Consider the following 17,577-nt stretch of genomic DNA (forward strand, 5'->3'; position numbering starts at 1 on the left):
GCATCTCGTCAGACGAAAAATGGCCCACAAGGTAAGGGAAAGAAATGTTCTGCCTCTCACAAGAAAAACAATCCCAATAAGAGGCAAACTCTGAAAGACACTTAAAAGGCCTACAAAGCCCGATAAATTAGAACATATTTATTTCACTGCAAGAAGTCCGAATATAAGAAATTATATGTGCCAGAAATGTTCAGGAAATGATAAGTGAATGTCCAAGTAAACATGATTTCAACAACAAACAAAAGAAAGTTAGATGATCCAATTCCCACACAAATATGGCACACTAGACTATGTCACATTTCCCAAAGAAGGATGCACAAACTAGTGGGAGAAGGCATGTTTGACTTGTCAGACATAAATTCTCTACCTACTTGTAAATCCTGTCTAAAAGGAAAAATGACAAAGACTTCATTCAATGGAAACGTGGAACGTGCGCATGGTTTATTGGATTTGATCCACACAGACATTTGTGGCCCGCTAAGTGTTAGCACAGAATATGGGCAATCCTACTTCATTACCTTTACTGATGACCATTCGAGGTATGGGTATGTTTATGAAACACAAATCTGAAGCATTTGAAAGGTTCAAAGAATTCAGATCTGAAGTAGGAAAACAGCTAGAAAAAAGTATTAAGAAACTTTGATCTGATCGAGATGGAGAATACTTGAGTGCTGAATTTTTGGGTTATCTAAAAGAGAATGAGATTCTCTCACAGTAGAATCCACAAGCAACACCACAATTTAATGGTGTTTCTGAACGTCGAAATCGAACCTTGATGGACATGGTTCGATCCATGATGGGATTCACTGAATTGCCTACATCGTTTTGGGGCTTTGCGCTTGAAACTGCGGCAATGTTGTTGAATAATATCCATACTAAAGCAGTTGATAAAACACCATATGAGATATGGATGGGAAAAACTCCCAAATATTCTTACATGAGAATATGGGGATGTTCTGCTTACGTGAAGCAGACAGTGGGAGACAAATTGGATAGTAGATCCATTTTGTGCTACTTTGTAGAATATCCAAATAATTCTGTTAGATATTACTTCTATCACCCTAATGAAACAAAAGTGTTTATTTCAAGAAATGCCACTTTTTGGAAAGGGAATTTCTATTAGATAGAAAAGGCAAGATGATAGAACTTGAAGAAATTCAAGATACTCCCTCAACTATAGAAGTTGAACCCATTTTCCAAGAACCAGTAGTTGAAGTACAAGCTCATAGAAGGTTTGATAGGGTTATTAGACCACCTGCAAGATATACGCTTTTTCATGAACAAATCCCTGATGAGCATTGTGTTGGATGTGATCCAATGAATTTTAAAGAAGCAATATCTGATACTGATTCATCCAAATGGCTTGAAACCATGCAGTCAAAGATGGACTCTATGTATTCAAATCAAGTCTGGACATTAGTAGATCCACCTGAGGGAATCGTTCCCATCTGGTGCAAATGGATCTACAAAAGAAAGCTTGGGGCAAATGAAAAGGTAGTGACCTACAAAGCAAGGTTGGTTGCAAAAGGTTATACTCAAAGGCAAGGAGTTGACTATGAGGAAACTTTTTCACCAGTTGGTATGTTTAAGTCCATTAGAATATTATTAGCCATAGCAGCATGGTATGACTATGAGATAAGGCAAATGGATGTAAAGACTGCATTCCTCAATGGAGACATCAATGAAGAAATTTATATGTCTCAACCTGAGGGATATACATCAGTAGGAAGTGAGCATAAGGTATGCAAACTTCAGAGATCAATATATGGTCTCAAGCAGGCGTCAAAGAGTTGGAACCTCAGATTTGATAGCACTATCAAAGAGTTTGGTTTTGCTAAATATACTGAGGAACCATGCGTGTACAAGAAAGTCAGTGGGAGTGCAGTGACATTCCTAGTACTTTATGTTGTTGATATCCTGCTCATTGGGGATGATGTAGGATTATTGCAATCAACTAAAGTATGGTTAGCAAGTAAATTCTCCATGAAAGACATGGGTGAAGCATCCTATGTATTGGGAATACAAATCTATAGAGATAGATCAAAAAGGATGTGTGGGCTCACCCAAGCCACCTATATCGATACCATTATAAAGCGATTCTCTATGGAAGAGTCCAAGAGAGGATACTTACCAATGTGTCATGGTGTTACTCTATCTAAAGCTATGTGTCCCAAAACTGATGAAGAGATAGAGATAATGACACGTATTTCATATGCGTCAGCCATTGGTAGTATCATGTATGGTATGATATCGACACGTCCCGATGTTGCTTACGATCTGAATGTTACAAGCAAATATCAGGCGAACCTTGGTCCAATGGATTGGAAGGCCATGAAAGATATTCATAAGTACTTGAGAAGGAATAAGAACTTGCTCATGGTCTATGTGGGTGGAGAATTGAAATTGGAAAGCTACACTGATTCTAGCTTCCAATGTTACGTAGATGATTCGAAATCGACCTCTGGCTTTGTATTCATGCTTAATGGTACGGCTGTCTCTTGGAAAAGTTCCAAGCAAGACACCGTTGCAGATTCCACCACTGAAGTTGAATACATTGTTGCATCTGCTGCAGCAAAAAAGGTAGTTTGGATGAGGAGTTTTGTCCAAGAGTTGGGCGTTATTCCTAATGGAGTTGATCCAGTCCCGTTTTACTGGGACAACATTGGTGCCATTGCACAAGCAAAGGAACCAAGGTCTCATCAGCGATCCAAACATGTATTGAGGAAGTTCCACATCATACGAGAGATTGTGGGAAGAAGAGACATATCAATCGAAAGAGTCCCATCTGCAGATAATGTTGCTGATCCACTTATGAAGCCCTTGCCAGGACCATTGTTTGAGAAGCATCGCGAAGCAATGGGATTAAAGTTTATGGGTAGTTGGCTCTAGGGCAAGTAGGAGATTGTTAGAGTAGATGCCCTGCAAGCCAATTGTTGACTAAGATTTTATTGACTCGGTTATAATAAACAATCTTTATTTTAATATAATTCATTATTTCATGGTTTATTGTTTCTTTATCTGTATACCCATGTGACAAACATAGATAAAGACCTTGATTATACTTTAATACAAATGAATCGTAAATCGATGTTGAAACTCATTTGTAAACACTGTATAATCTAAATTCGTTCCTAGTCGATTCAGCCGCCTTAAACATGGATAAAGGTCGCTTGAGCTTGAGACCAGCATCTGTGATGTTGTGTACTGCATTTCTTGGTAAGGGCATAGAGATGTCCAAACATGCAGATGGGTAGTCATATGATGATTATACCGAACAACCCTCCCTCGGACTTTCCAAGTGGTTATCATTCATCGAGAGGATAAGTCTGTGGTTATGATTGTACACCATTAGTCCTTACGACCCGGGACAACACTGATGCTCTATATGCTAGGGTTGTGCTTTGACTCGTTTACCGGCTCCAGGAGAGTCATCAGGTGGCGAGGTTGGGTACAGTTACGACACATATAGAAGCCAGTGCATTGTAGTCGGGGATTCACCGCTCACCTGCGGGTATGGATATCCTATGTGATCTGATGAAATTATAGTGCGTGGAATCTCTGGCCAGAGTATCAAATGTACATTAGTTAAGGAGTTCTCTAACCGTACATGCGATGCCACTATTTGTAGTTATCACATAGTCATCGAATTAATATGCAACCCTCGATCAACCAATGGTTGCAGATTCGATCGGGATATATGAGATGAAGGGACCGTACTGTACGCTAATAATAATCGACTGGTTCTTGCAGACACTATCAGTGATACCTAGGAGATCATGGGACGATGCTACTAGACGTTCTTACCATGATCCGATGGGTGCAATCAGAAATGAGTTCTGACATTCTTGATCAAGGTGTTGATGAAAAGAATGGGGCTAACTAGGGTAAGTCCGAATAAGAATAAATGTTATTCTGAATCACAAAGAGTTGTAAACCCACGGCTAGCTGTATCCCTGAACCATTGAGGGTCACACAAGTACTGGATTATTTTGTCTCCGTTGAGATAATAAATTCAAAGAGTTGAATTTATATAAAACGTTGAGAGAATAAATTCAACGTGTTGAATTTATATTATGATATAGGAAATTCAATGAGTTGAATTTATGATAATTAAATTTTGAGAAAATAAATTCAAGGAGTTGAATTTATAAAATTTGGAGAGAATAAATTCAAGGAGTTGAATTTATAAAATTTGTGGATTTAATTTATTAAACTCAAAAGTTGAGTTTATTAAATATTAAATTTTGGAGGTGATAAATTCAAGTAGTTGAATTTATAATTTAAATATTAAATTCAAATGCTGAATTTATAAGGGATTTAATTAAATGTAATGGGTATATGAATAATGGACTTGTAGCAGTACAAGACCAACATACAAATTATTAAGGTTCTTCATTGGACTTTAAAAGATTAATTAATTAATTAAACTAGTTGGACTAGAATAATTACTTGATTAAGCCCATTAAGTACTTAATTTAATTAATGGGCCCTAAGCTTATATATATGTGTATTAGGCTTAGGGTGAAAAGGAATTCATTCATAATTTTTGAAAAACCCTAGCCTCCACTCTCATTGTGTTTTTCGAAATTCCTCCAATTTTTCCTCTCAAAATTTCGGCCTCCATCAAAGAGAATTTGATTTATGTCGTCTCTCGATTTTAATCTCCAACGATAAATCCTTCTATACTTTCTAGTGCAAGTTAGAAGAGGAACAAGTAATACAGTCGTGGACCGGATTAGGAGATTGAAGAAAGAAGATTTGAAGAACGTATGTGGGATTTACAACAAGAGCTACGTTCACTTATACCGGCGTAGTTGGAGCCAAGTGAAAGTTGTTCACAAAGGTAAAAGTTTTAAACATTATATGTATGTTTAATTTATTAAAACCATACGAGTGCTCAAACAATATCTTAAATGTCAAGATCTAAAATTTTTTTTAAAACTTCCGCTGTGTTTTGGGCACGAGAAAACCGAGATCCAACAGCTACATTGGACGCTCCTTGTTCTCTTAGTGTGCAGATTATTAAGCATGGGAACTACGAACCCGGTCTCCCTCGTTCTTGAGAAGAATTCACCCGGCACAATAAAATCATCCACTTAGGTCACCCGATTTACCCGACCAACATCAATGGTATTTAGCACCCGTGAAAATCTAAACAAGTACATGATCTCTTTTATGAAATTAAAAATCTTTCAAACAATGTGTGTTTAAAAATCAGGCGTTAAAAAGCCTTAAAAAATCATGGCGCAAATAAGTCTGATCAAGGGTAGGAGATTTTATGTCTTTCGATATTTCCGATTAGTACTAATTGCAATCAGCGCACCTTTCAAAGCTTGATTATATGGTTATTGATTACTCAAATAAAATAGTTAGAATAAAGCACAAGAACAATTTTTTTATTGTTCAACTTAACAAACACCACTTATTGAATAATAAGGAAAAAATTAGCAAAATAGTTCTGCAATTTTTTTTAAAGATCAAGAAAATAGTAAAATTTGGCCATCGTTCTATAAGCTGAATTTGTGTCTCTTCCAAATTTATTTCATCAGAATACTAAGATAACATTAGACACGTTAGCCATATCTAATGACATATCAATATTATCTAATACTATATTAATAATATTAGGTGTCAAATTCGCACTTGGGCAAAATAAATGTGCCTTGCCCACTCCCATGATCATTAATCCAAAACTCTATAGTTATATTTGGTAGCCACGATAAGGGAATGATTATTAAATAATCATCATTTATCTCGTGTTTGGTTCATTTTTTATTTAGTCTGCAAGCCCTTGATTGTGATTGAAAGCCCGCACTATTCATGTTATTTATGTGATTAAATATCACTCGTCAAGTGTGTGATAATTTATAATTTTTGAATAGTGATCATGATAATATTGTATATTGACCATAATATCCTTAAATTGTCTTCTTCAATATAATATGACAATTAAAATTAGTGAAAATTTAATAATTAATATAATATATAAATTTTTATTATATTTTTTTATAAATTAATTTCATATATTTTTATTATTTTCGATCATTTTAAAAAAAATAAATTGTAATGCAAATCTATTTTAAATTAAATTTTATAAATTTTTAATTTCGTTAATTAATTTTTTTATGAAAATAATATTTATTAAATTCTAAATTATTTTGTTTATGAATTTAAATTAATTTTAATAAATGTAAATTATAATTATAAATATTTAATTATCTCTCAAATTATTTTATGAATATTTATAATTATTTTTTTTTAAAAAATTATAATTATTAATAAACTTTATTTAACATTAATATTCAAAATATTATTACTATTTTAAATATTAAAGTAAATGTATATTTACAAATTTATTTCTAATAAATATATTTAAATTAATTTAATAAATGTAAATTATAATTATAAATATTTAATTATCTATCCAATTATTTTAAAAATATATATTTAATTAGCACTTGGGCCATTTTAGTTATTACAATAAAATTTACAAATTAATCCATCATTTTAAAATCATATCAAACATTATGTTATTTATCCCTCTATACTATTAATCAATATCTCTCATTTTTTAATAATTCTAATTACTAATCATTTACTTATCATATCACACATACCAAATGAATGAAGCCGATGGTGTATAGCAATCTCTGAGTGATTAACAATATGTACTATACTCTCGGGTGTACTTAAATTGACAATTTTTTCATGATCGGAAAGTGCAATGGTTAGCATCTATATTATAAAAATATATGTACGAAAATATGGATATATTTTTCATTATTTTTGTTAGAAGTGATAGAATATCTAAAAATTTTAAAATATAAATAAGGATAAAAATAAATTTAAAAATATAGTAAATTAGATTATAATTGTAATTTTAAATAAACTTCATCAAATTAATTAAAATTTAGTTAGTATAGAGATCTCAACATTAATTAAATATATATAAATAAGATATTAAAAATCATAAAAATTTACACACATTATTTTATTAGTAGATTCAAATTAAATGTTTATTATTTTTGGATTACTTCTTTTCCTTTTAGACAAAAATTAGTCGACATTATTCAAATTACTGTGGGAAGAGATGAGACTGGAGCACCCAAAAAAATGTTAAAACAGGGGAAAAATGTAGTCTGTTTGAATTAAACAATTCTATTACAATGATTTCTTATTTGACCTTTCTTCAAAACAAAAAATAGGAGATGGCCTAACATTGAAATAAGTAGCAAAAGCTAAGTAAACACAAGATAATCCTACATAGACTTTAAACAGAAGGAACGAATAAAAGGTGAGATAAGTGAAGATACCGGTAACACCGAGTACTGATGCGCAGTTGGCCATGCATCCGAGTGTCGAAAGTTCATCTTCGGTTCCTTGATTAGGAAATTGACCATTAACTATGAAATCAGTGAGCAGTTGATCTTTGAGTTGAAAGGCATCCATCAACCAGGCAGCAATCTCTGATTCCGAAGAGGGGATTTCCTCCAGAGGGATCCGTCGGAGGTGCATGTGTACCTCGGAAGGGTCCACGCCAAACACATTATCCAAGAAAGTAGGACAATTGTTCTTGTACGCGATAGTAATGTCATAAACTGCAAAAATTTTGTGATAAAATGATGTTATGAAGCAACAAGATTGAAAGAAAATGCATGTTCACGGGTCAACTCGATTTTATGATCTTCTGCGGAGAAATCACACATGTTCCTAGGAAATTAGTGACATCATAACTTCATTTTTGTCATTTTATTGTGCAACTCAAACATTTTAAATCATACATCAACTCAAATTACACATCTTTATTCTAGCAAGGGGCAATTGTTTTGGCTTGATGTTATTATTGGTATAAGAGCCAAGGATACAACTTCATTTCACATGAGTTATAAGTTGGTGCAAATGTTGATAGAGACAATGAAAACATAGCGTTTTTGTTGGAATTTCAGTGGATGTTGTATGATTGCACCAGATGAAATATCAAATTACCAAATTATCTACATCTTGACTAGTTATATAAAAACAGATCAAAGGTTTCAGTATGTTCTTTTATACCACCTCAGGTTAGACCTGCTTATAGACATTCATCAGTAGGTCCGGTCCGGATGAGATGTTGGGATATCAATGGATGTTTGTATCATAGTTGTCAAAGGCGAGGGCGAGAGGCACTACCAGGCGAGGACCCTGCAACTGGGATCCCATGCGAAGCGATTCACAAAGGCTAGCCCAAGCGTGCGCCAACAGGCGAGGACCTTGCGCTTAGGGTGATCCCGGAGCAGCAATTCACTAAGGCGTGCCCAGGTGCGCGCCAGGACTCATCTTGGAAGTGCACGCGGGTAAACTTTTAGTGAATTTTTTTAAAATAAAAAATACAAAGAAGTTACATTTTGAAAATGCAACTTTTTTTATTTTTTGTTTAAAACAAAAAACCCAAACCCTAGAAACACAACGTCCCAACACTGAAAAAAGAGAGTGTTGCAAAAGAACGAAGAAGACAACAAGCAATGAAGACCGAAGACTCCAAATAATCAAGTAAGATATTTTTTAGGTATTTTTTCTCATATTAATTTATTTCGAACACATGGAGTTATATTCATATTTCATGGTTGCAAATTTTAATCTATTTTTACTTGAGTTTTAAATTTTAACTATGTAATGCTTTTGTCTGATTTCTGCATTGTTTATTAATTTATGTTATTAGATCTAATGAATTTCTTATATAATATACAAATTCATGGTTGCAATTTTTCCTTCAGAATAATGTCGGCTTCTGAAAATTTGGAGAATCGAAAAGATCCTGGCTTGAACTATGTGAAATAATCAAACCGAAGGACACTAATTCCATCTACTTTGTTTTTTTGGCAAAATTCTCAAGGGAGGAATTTTTCATCTCAAGCAACATCTTGCCGGAGGCTATCGAAATGATAAAGAATGTCCAAAATGCCCTTAGCATGTTAGAACTGAAATTCAAGTTTACAAACTTAAAAAAAAAAAAAAGTCAAGCAACAAATAGACATGAATCCTAATTTTTATGAATTTGATGAGCAATTGGAAATATTGGAAGATAATGATGTGTTTCCAATCCCACAGAAAAGGAAACAACCAATGTTAAATTCAACAGCGAGTACCGCCGCTACCCCCCCTATTTTCTCAAGTCAAAAGACAAATATTGTTGGTCCAATTGATTATTTCTTTGTCAATAATATAAAAACGCTGATGGACTTCTTGGCAATTCAATGGCCATTAGACAAATAAATAAATTATCACCAAGTAATTCTTGTTTTTTAATTTCAAGATCATGACAGATTGTTGAAAACTTGAAGTATTTGAATTTTGAAATTTCGGAAATCTCGTTTGACAGCTGAATGGTGGTTGGCTTATGGTTCTACGACCCCACAATTGCAAGATTTTGCTATGAGAATTCTCAACTTTACATGCAGTGCTTCTGGTTGTGAGCGGAACTAGAGTATGTTTCAGCATGTACACGTATTTAAATTTTAACATTGAATTATTGACTCTTGAGTCTTGACATATTAATTATAAGTATTATTATGAACAATTTATGAAGAAAGAATTTATTTTAAAGTTTTCGCAGCTTCACTCGAGAAGAAGAAATAGGTTGACGCAGAAGCATTTGATTGATCCAGTCTTCATGAAATATAGCAGGGCATTGAAACGCCGATATGATCTGCGTGACAAAATTGATCTTATTTCATTGGATGATATAGATGATAGCAATGAATGGTTGATGAGAAAATTAGACAATGAGGAAAATAATATATTCTTTGGGGAAGATGATTTGACTTCGGGTGATGTAGGTCGTGCGTCTGGGGTTGGTGAACAGATTTATGGTTTCAGATCTCGTGCTTTACCTTCTTCAAACAAGACAAAGACATCTACATCCAAAACAACCAGAAAAAGCCGATTTCATATCTTTTGGATGAAGATGAAAAAGAAATTAACATGGATCAAGGAAGTGATGAAGACCAAGAACAATATGAGTGCGAAAAGTCTGGAGATTCCGATGATTTGATGAAAGAAAATGAACTTTATTTGGATGATTGAAATTATTTTGATCATTTTACTAGTTAGTATGAAAATATTAATTATTTTTTGTTTTGTGTGACATTGTGAGTTAATTATTTCATATTTTAACATATTTATTCTAAGATAAATATATTTTTTTTGAAAATTTAAAACGTGTGTCTTGCTTCGGTAATGCGAACGCCTCGCCTTGTGATAGGTGTCATTTTTATGTGTTTTATGTGTCGTTCGAGTTTCATACATAATTTTTCTTATATTAATTTAAGTTTAGTCTATTGTAAGCTCTATTATGTGTCATGATCAAATTTTATGCGCTTTAGTTTGATTTGTAATTATTATGTTGATCAAGAAAAGGAGCTCGCGCTAGGGTGGATGAAATTTTCAGCCCCAGAGGAAACTTGAAGAATTTGGCATTTTCGAGCAGCATGTCTTCCGTTCTTCGATTATTCTAGTATTTTTTGTTTAAGAATTTTCATTTAATTATTGTGTTGCATATTTTACTTTAAATTTTATTAGCTAAAATCGTTTTTTGTTAGGATTCAAGGGGATCCTACCTCAAACGGTTGTTTGAACTAATATAATCATCGAATTGTGTTTTATTCTTGGTTATAATATTGTTTTTCCTAGAATTATTGAAGTATAGCTAACTTTGATAATATTTTATATTGCGAGTAGTTTGAGAGAATAAGTTGCACTAAAAACAAGTAATATAATCCGTGGATTTACAATTTGCATAGACATATGAAATTGAATACACATTAATAGTCATAATCCAAAAGGTCAAAATCTAGAAGATTCCGTAGATCGTGCATGCAATTCGTCGTTGACAAATAATTCATCGTGTCGAATTAGTTTAACATTGCATGAGAAAATGTGTTGATTATTTAGGGAATCTTGTCAAAGGTAATGAACATTAATCAAGATTAATTATTGAAAATAACAAAGGGTAGGTGAACCTAGATTCCCAACAAATTCACTTCCTATTTGATTTTAAATATTTATTTTACTTTGCTTATTTAACCTTTGAACTATTTAGTTATAAATTAAATTCTAGTAGTTAACAAATAAATTAGAAGTATCATTTGCTGAATCTATAAGTGAAAATAATATTCATATAATACAGTCACGATGGAACGATATTCGTATTTTTATACATTATACTATAACTTACATCGTGTATTTGCGATCATATTGATCTTGAACTTTTTAATTATTTTCATTGGGGATTCTTAGTGCAAGAAAAGCTCGATCACCTTGCGCTTTGCGCCTTAGGCTCCGTAGCCCTTGTGCGCCTTGCGCCCTTGACAACTAGTGTTTGTATAATTGCATGACGTGCTAAAGGGGAATATGCTCTGTTGGGTAATCTAAGTGAGGGCAAGGGCAAGGGCAAGGGCGGTGTTCAATTTAGTCAATTTTTGGGAGTGTGTAAATAAACCGAACAGCAGAGTTAATATAACTAACCCAAGAATTATTATTAACATCACTGGCTAGAAAAATGGATAAGCTTTTTAAATTACTAACCAAAAGTACAAAGAAGGGCAGTACCTGCATCTAGAGAACCCCTCAAGATCTCCAAGGAAGTATGCAGACCTCTTGTCTTTGGTAGTAACACATTTTTCAGAACTGGTAATCCATTCTCAATAGCAAACTTTTGACTTTTTCTGCATTTCTCGTCGCTGTGTAAAATTGCAAGTTGAATGTTATATAGCCCGGATGCAAACGTTTACTCGAAAATATACAAAGAGATGGTGCCCGAAGATTCCCAAACAATTGATTTTATAGAATTCGGAAAGAACGTACTAAAGGGGCATTGAAGAAATGTGTAGAAAGACAAAGGAATGATGAGGTTTTACGTAAAATCGGTTCCTTCGGGAAAGACTGCAAGCCAGAGTGGATCCTGACCATTGGTAAATGTAGAAAGCATTTGGCGCATCACCTGTTCATCAACCTCCCACTTTCTCTCCACTGGAATGAACTCGAAAACGTGAAATCCCCAGCCAAGGATTGGCAGTTTCATCAAACTGCTCTTGAGAACATATCTGATGTAGCCCAAGCACCCTTTTCGCAGAGCTAGATTCCACAGATACATCCAGTCTACCTCAGTTCTGTGATTGGCTATAATCAAAACATTCTTCTCTAACGGAGCTTTCTCACCCGAAAATATAACTTTAACCTTGTTTATCTTTTCAAATAAGAATGGCCACAGACCAAGCCAAACACCAAAGAGGAAGGTTACTAATTTCCTACTGTAATGTACACTAAATAGGCGTGTGACTACAGCGGCCGGCGGCACAAAATAAACTAAGAACATAAACGCAGTTGAAATGTAAACTGCTAAACACAGAAGACCCCTAAAAATCCTAAAAGGGGTCAAAGGGAAATGCTTTAATCCTTTGTAGGAATTGAGGGACTTGCTAATTTCCATCGTCATCTGGTGAATCTTTTAACCTTCGGCCACAACACAAGCAAAATCTGTAACCTTCAGATAGTTTTTTCACCTTAAGCTTGTAGGAGAACAAAGAACTAGTCAAAATCTATGCAAAAGTTCATACATCGTAAAGCTTGTATCTGCGATCAATGACAAAAAACAAAGAGAATATAAACTGCCGAACCATAATCTCTATAATAACGAGAAAGAATCAGGTTGATATTTAAAATATGATCATAACAGTAGCAATCAGACAAACTTGCTGGGACAGTTCATTTAACACTGAACAAGGTGAAATATCCTCTGGTTCACCTAATACAGCATTTAATGTTGAAACTGCGTATAAAGATTACAAAAAAACATTACATCAAATGTCAATATCTCGTTAAAAATATTAAATCATCACTCGTGCCAGAAGTAAAAGAGGAGAAGCAGGCGAAACCCAAAAAAGAAGAAGAAGAAGAGTAGTTGTAGAGGGAGGGGGGGCCGGCCATTTATGGAATGGGGAAGGGAAACGATGATGCAAGGTGGTTGTGGTTGGCTGCCAATTTTGACTTTGGATGAGAAGCATTAATGTCGGCCAAACAAAACAAGATTTAAATGAATTTAATAGTATTTCACCGAAAATTGGATAAGAGCAGCAACCCACAAAAATCTATCCAATTTATAAGAAAATTACCTTGAAGATAAGGTGATTTCATTTGAAACATGAAATACATAAAAAGTTGCCCCCAAATCATCAAACTTTTTGATTCAATTGAGAAAATTTATCAATAAGATTCAATCCGATACTCTTAATTAAAAGAAAAACTTGAAAAAATTCATGGATAGATCCCAGTTTTCATCAATCAAAGTGGATTTGGGTAAATGATCGAGCAACTTTTTTATCAAAATTAAAAATTTCTAGATCTAGCACATAGTTGTCAAAGGCGAGATCCTTTGGCGCCACCAGGCGTGGGCGTTGCGCCTGGGGCTGTCCCAGGCGCAACGATTCACAAAGGCGAGCCCAAGCGCTCGGGCTCTGAGATTGCTTTTTTTAAAAAAAAAAAATTCAGTAACATGCAACTTCTCTGTTTTTTTAAAAGGAACTTAAAATGTAGAAGGCCCAATCCAACCCCAAACCCAAACCCTAGCACCCTAGTTCACAAATTAAATAAAAACGACAAAATTGATCTTATTTCATTGGATGATATCGATGACATCAATGAATGGTTGATGGGAGGATTGGACAATGAAGAAAATAATCTAGTCTTTGGGGATGATGATTTGACATGGGGTGATGTAAGCCAAGCGTCTGGGGTTGGTGAACCGATTTATGGTTTTAGATCTCGCGCTTCCTCTTCTTCAAACTAGGTAAGGGCATCTACATCCAAAACAACCAGAAAAAGGCCAATTTCACATCTTTTGGATGAAGAGGAAGAAGAAATTGATGTCGATCAAGAAAGTGGTGAAGATCAAGAAGAATACAAGTCCGAAAGTTATAGGGACTCTGATGATTCGATGGAAGAAGATGAACTTGATTTGGATGATTGAAGAATTGTAATCGTGTTACTTATTATTATGAACTTATTAATTATTTGTTGTTTTGTGTGACATTGTGACTTAATTATTTCATATTTTAATATATTATTCTAATTTCTAAGATAAATATATTTTTTAAAAAAATAAAAAATGTGCGCCTTGCTTTGGTAAGGCGCACGCTTTGCGCCTCAGGCTCCAGAGCCCTTGTGCGCCTCAGTGCGCCTTGCGCCCTTGACAACTATGATCTAGCAGATGCTACAGCTGCTTAAGAAGAAGAAAATCTGATGCAATATTATGCTGAAATTACAGAGAAGCAGTGACCTATATCATATCAAAATAAAAAATTTCTAGATCTAGCAAATGTTAGGGTGTCATTAGTCTTGACCAAATCTTCAAATATCTAAACTCTGTCTTTGCAGATTGACGAAGCTAATGCCACCATGAACTCCTGCACGACATTCTCGGTGCAACGGAACCAGGAAATGAATGCGCAAGCTCGCGCGGGGTTGATGGAAATAGAATAGATATTTGCCAGAAGTTGATGAGATGATAACATCCAAACTTTACTGTCACCGGATTTAAAACTAATCTTCCATATCACTACAATTAATCTCTATCTCATTTCCCTCCAACTAAAATTTGAATTTCTTAACAGTGACCAGATTATGAATGTGGATGTTATGGCAGGTGTTTCTATTTCAGGCTTTCACAAATCTGTAACAGACCATATTAGTGAAACTCAGCGACCACATATCTGTTACCAAACCAGTAAATTCTATGCTATGTCCGGACAACTGTGTAGGAAAACCATTAAATTTGGGGCCAAACACAATTGGCAATAAACCAGGAGAGGATGGGAAAGGCCAGAAAGTAAAACTTTTTTCATGTCACATGGAATTTAAATTTCCTACAACAAAACTTACAACCCATATTTAGAATATGTAATAATAGCTGAGAATTCCATTCGACTCTTATTTTCGCAAGTATACAGAATCTTATCCGCAAGGAGAATATCCAAAAAAGAAAGTAGCAAGCATGATTCTGCACATCTATGTTTTGCTAATTTCCTCATCTGTTCATTTATCATATTCGGCCCAGTTATGTTCTCTATCTTAACATCTAACCTAAGACATCTCATGGGTATTAGAAAAGCAAACCATTTTGAACAATATTCTATTGGAAACGTGAAGCCGGTAGCTATTGTAGGTTCTGAGCAGATTTGATGAAACATGACAAAAAGCACAGACAGACAGAGAGGAATCCTTACCATTTTTTGCAAAAAAAACTTGTGCTATTTTATTGAACCATTTGATTTGGGGAATGTTTCAAACGGCATAGACATTCCCTACATTTTAAATCCATTGCAACTGTAATTCTCGTACCAAAATAAAATGGATTTGAATTCAAGATAGAATTATTTGATGCGAGGAAGATAACTGAAATTTGGATTTCGAACAATATCAATATCGGCCCCATTTGAAATCAACTGTAATCGTAATTCTCATGTTAAAAACATTCACACGACTAAAATGGATCTCAAATCAAGAATTCCAAAATCACTTAATCCGTAAAATCGAAACCCATACACAACAAAGAAAAGTTCTCACACTCGTCATTTCTCTACAAGTCCAGAAACCAAAGACAAATGTGCCATACTAAGCAACAATCTCCATAACCCCAAACACTTTCTTATCAAATAATGGAACAAATAGAGCATTAATTAAGCAACAACAAATCCAAATCCAATGAAATTGAATAAAAACCGATTCATTTTCTACCTTGTACTAATACTACTTCTTTTATTAACACAGTCAAAGCAGCAGCCGATAATTCAATCTCATCCCATCAAAATTCAAAATCACAAAGAGAGATTTTACCTATTTTTTGGCATCGAATCCACACGAGTTTTTATGGGTCGACTTAGAATTTCAAAAGATTATTTCAAGAAACCAGAAAAATGTTGACCAATGGAACAGCGAATTCACAGATATGTAATAATGTTTTGGGATTATTATTATTTTTTTTTTCAGGAAATTGGAATATGTGATTTGTATATTCTTGGAGAGTGATATTCGAGCGGCTTAATTCATTAGGTGTCCGCTCATTTAGTAAACTAATGGACAACGCGGTTTGTTTCAACCTACCTGCACGGGCAATGAACGGCCCGGCCCGGATCACTCCACATGAGTGATCCGGGCCCACCTCCCTGTAAAAAAACAAAAAAAAAATTGGCTCGAAAAAATCCGAGTCGTTGGATCGACCCTTGCAGGCAGTGCCCGCAGGGGTAGGGTCGACCGAACCTGGACAACGCATACGATACATATTATCAAGGTAAATGTGACGCCGGCAAAAAACCTGAAACTCTCGAGAGAGTGCATTTAATTTACCTCTTTATCCTTCTTTTTAAAATTGTTTAAAACTGTTAAAAATAAAAATTTACGGTAAAAAGTAAAATCTCAAACTCTCAAAATTTACCAAACTACACACTTTATAAAATTTTCTCTAATAATCCAAAAATAAATACATCATTAAATACATCATCACACACTAATTTTAAATATTTACAACTCTTATTTTCAACATTCAATTTTCTTATTTTCAACATTCAAATATTATAACTTATATTTTTCAACACTCTCCCTTGTGATGATGATCATGATACAATGATTGTCTTCATTACGTGTTTTGTACTGCCTCATTAAAAACCTTAGTAGGAAAAACTCATTGGGATAAAAACTATAGTAAGGGAAAAATAGTGCAGTCACGTAAACTTTCCCTCATGTTAACATAAACGATTCTTCACAAATTTCGTAGATTGCGCATCCCAATGTTATATATATGCTTTCTGAATGTTGTCGTAGGAAGTGTCTTTGTGAAAAGATCTGATGAGTTTTTACTTAATTGAATGTAACGAATATCAATATCTTTATTCTTCTCAAGCTCTTGTGTGGATGCGAAGAACATAGGGGAAATATGTTTAGTTCTGTCGCTTTTTATGTATCCTTCTTTCATTTGAGCAACACATACATCATTATCTTCATATAGTATCACAGGCTTCTTGTCGAATGATAATCCGCATGAGATTTTGATATGTTCGGTCATTGATTTTAGCCACACACATTCACGGCTTGCTTCATGTAGTTCAATAATCTCGGCGTGATTTGATTAAGTTGTTACGAGTGTTTGTTTCTGTGAACGCTAAGAAATTGTAGTGCCTCAACGAGTAAATACATATCCGATTTGGGAACGTGCCTTGTGTGGATTAGATAAATACCCAGCATCAGCATAACTAATTATGCTTTGATTGGTATCTTTTGAGTACAAAAGTCTCAAGTCTGTCGTTCATCGTAGATAACGGAATATATGTTTAATTCCGTTCCAGTGTCTTGTTGTTGGATATGAACTAAATCTTGCCGATAAATTTACAACAAAAGATATATCAGGTCTTGTGCAATTTGCAAGATACATAAGGGCACCAATAACACTTAGATATGGTACTTCTGGACCAAGAATAACTTCATCATCTTCACATTGACGGAATGGATCTTTTTCTATGTTTAATGATCTAACAATCATTGGAGTACTCA

General features: G+C 34.2%; 1 protein-coding gene across 6 annotated transcripts; it reads right to left on the reverse strand.

Moving 5' to 3' along the window:
* Nucleotides 1–7,097: 7,097 nt before the first annotated feature.
* On the reverse strand, nucleotides 7,098–16,061 carry LOC142522672 (putative 1-acyl-sn-glycerol-3-phosphate acyltransferase 4). 6 transcript variants are annotated; one of them, XM_075626199.1, is made up of 5 exons: nucleotides 15,868–16,061; nucleotides 15,258–15,476; nucleotides 11,895–12,609; nucleotides 11,587–11,717; nucleotides 7,098–7,598 (listed from the first exon to the last, which is right to left on the reverse strand). In XM_075626199.1, exons 3-5 carry the CDS (start codon nucleotides 12,470–12,472, stop codon nucleotides 7,162–7,164), a joined length of 1,146 nt encoding a protein of 381 aa, XP_075482314.1. In that variant the 5' UTR covers nucleotides 12,473–12,609; nucleotides 15,258–15,476; nucleotides 15,868–16,061; the 3' UTR covers nucleotides 7,098–7,161. The 6 variants fall into 6 exon arrangements, with proteins under 6 accessions (XP_075482314.1, XP_075482311.1, XP_075482316.1 ...); XM_075626196.1 differs by lacking the exon at nucleotides 15,258–15,476; XM_075626201.1 differs by lacking the exon at nucleotides 15,258–15,476 and having other exon boundaries at nucleotides 15,769–16,061.
* Nucleotides 16,062–17,577: the final 1,516 nt, after the last annotated feature.

The sequence above is a fragment of the Primulina tabacum genome, chromosome 13, assembly GCF_025594145.1.
Source record: "Primulina tabacum isolate GXHZ01 chromosome 13, ASM2559414v2, whole genome shotgun sequence".
NCBI lineage: Eukaryota > Viridiplantae > Streptophyta > Magnoliopsida > Lamiales > Gesneriaceae > Primulina > Primulina tabacum.

Coding starts and splice junctions, on each gene's coding strand:
- LOC142522672 (XM_075626196.1), bottom strand. CDS start 12,472: ATGACGATGGAAATTAGCAAGTCCCTCAATTCCTACAAAGGATTAAAG. Junction 11,718..11,894: donor CCCGAAGGAACCGATTTTAC/GTAAAACCTCAT, acceptor AATTTTACACAG/CGACGAGAAATGCAGAAAAA. Junction 7,599..11,586: donor GAGGGGTTCTCTAGATGCAG/GTACTGCCCTTC, acceptor AAATTTTTGCAG/TTTATGACATTACTATCGCG.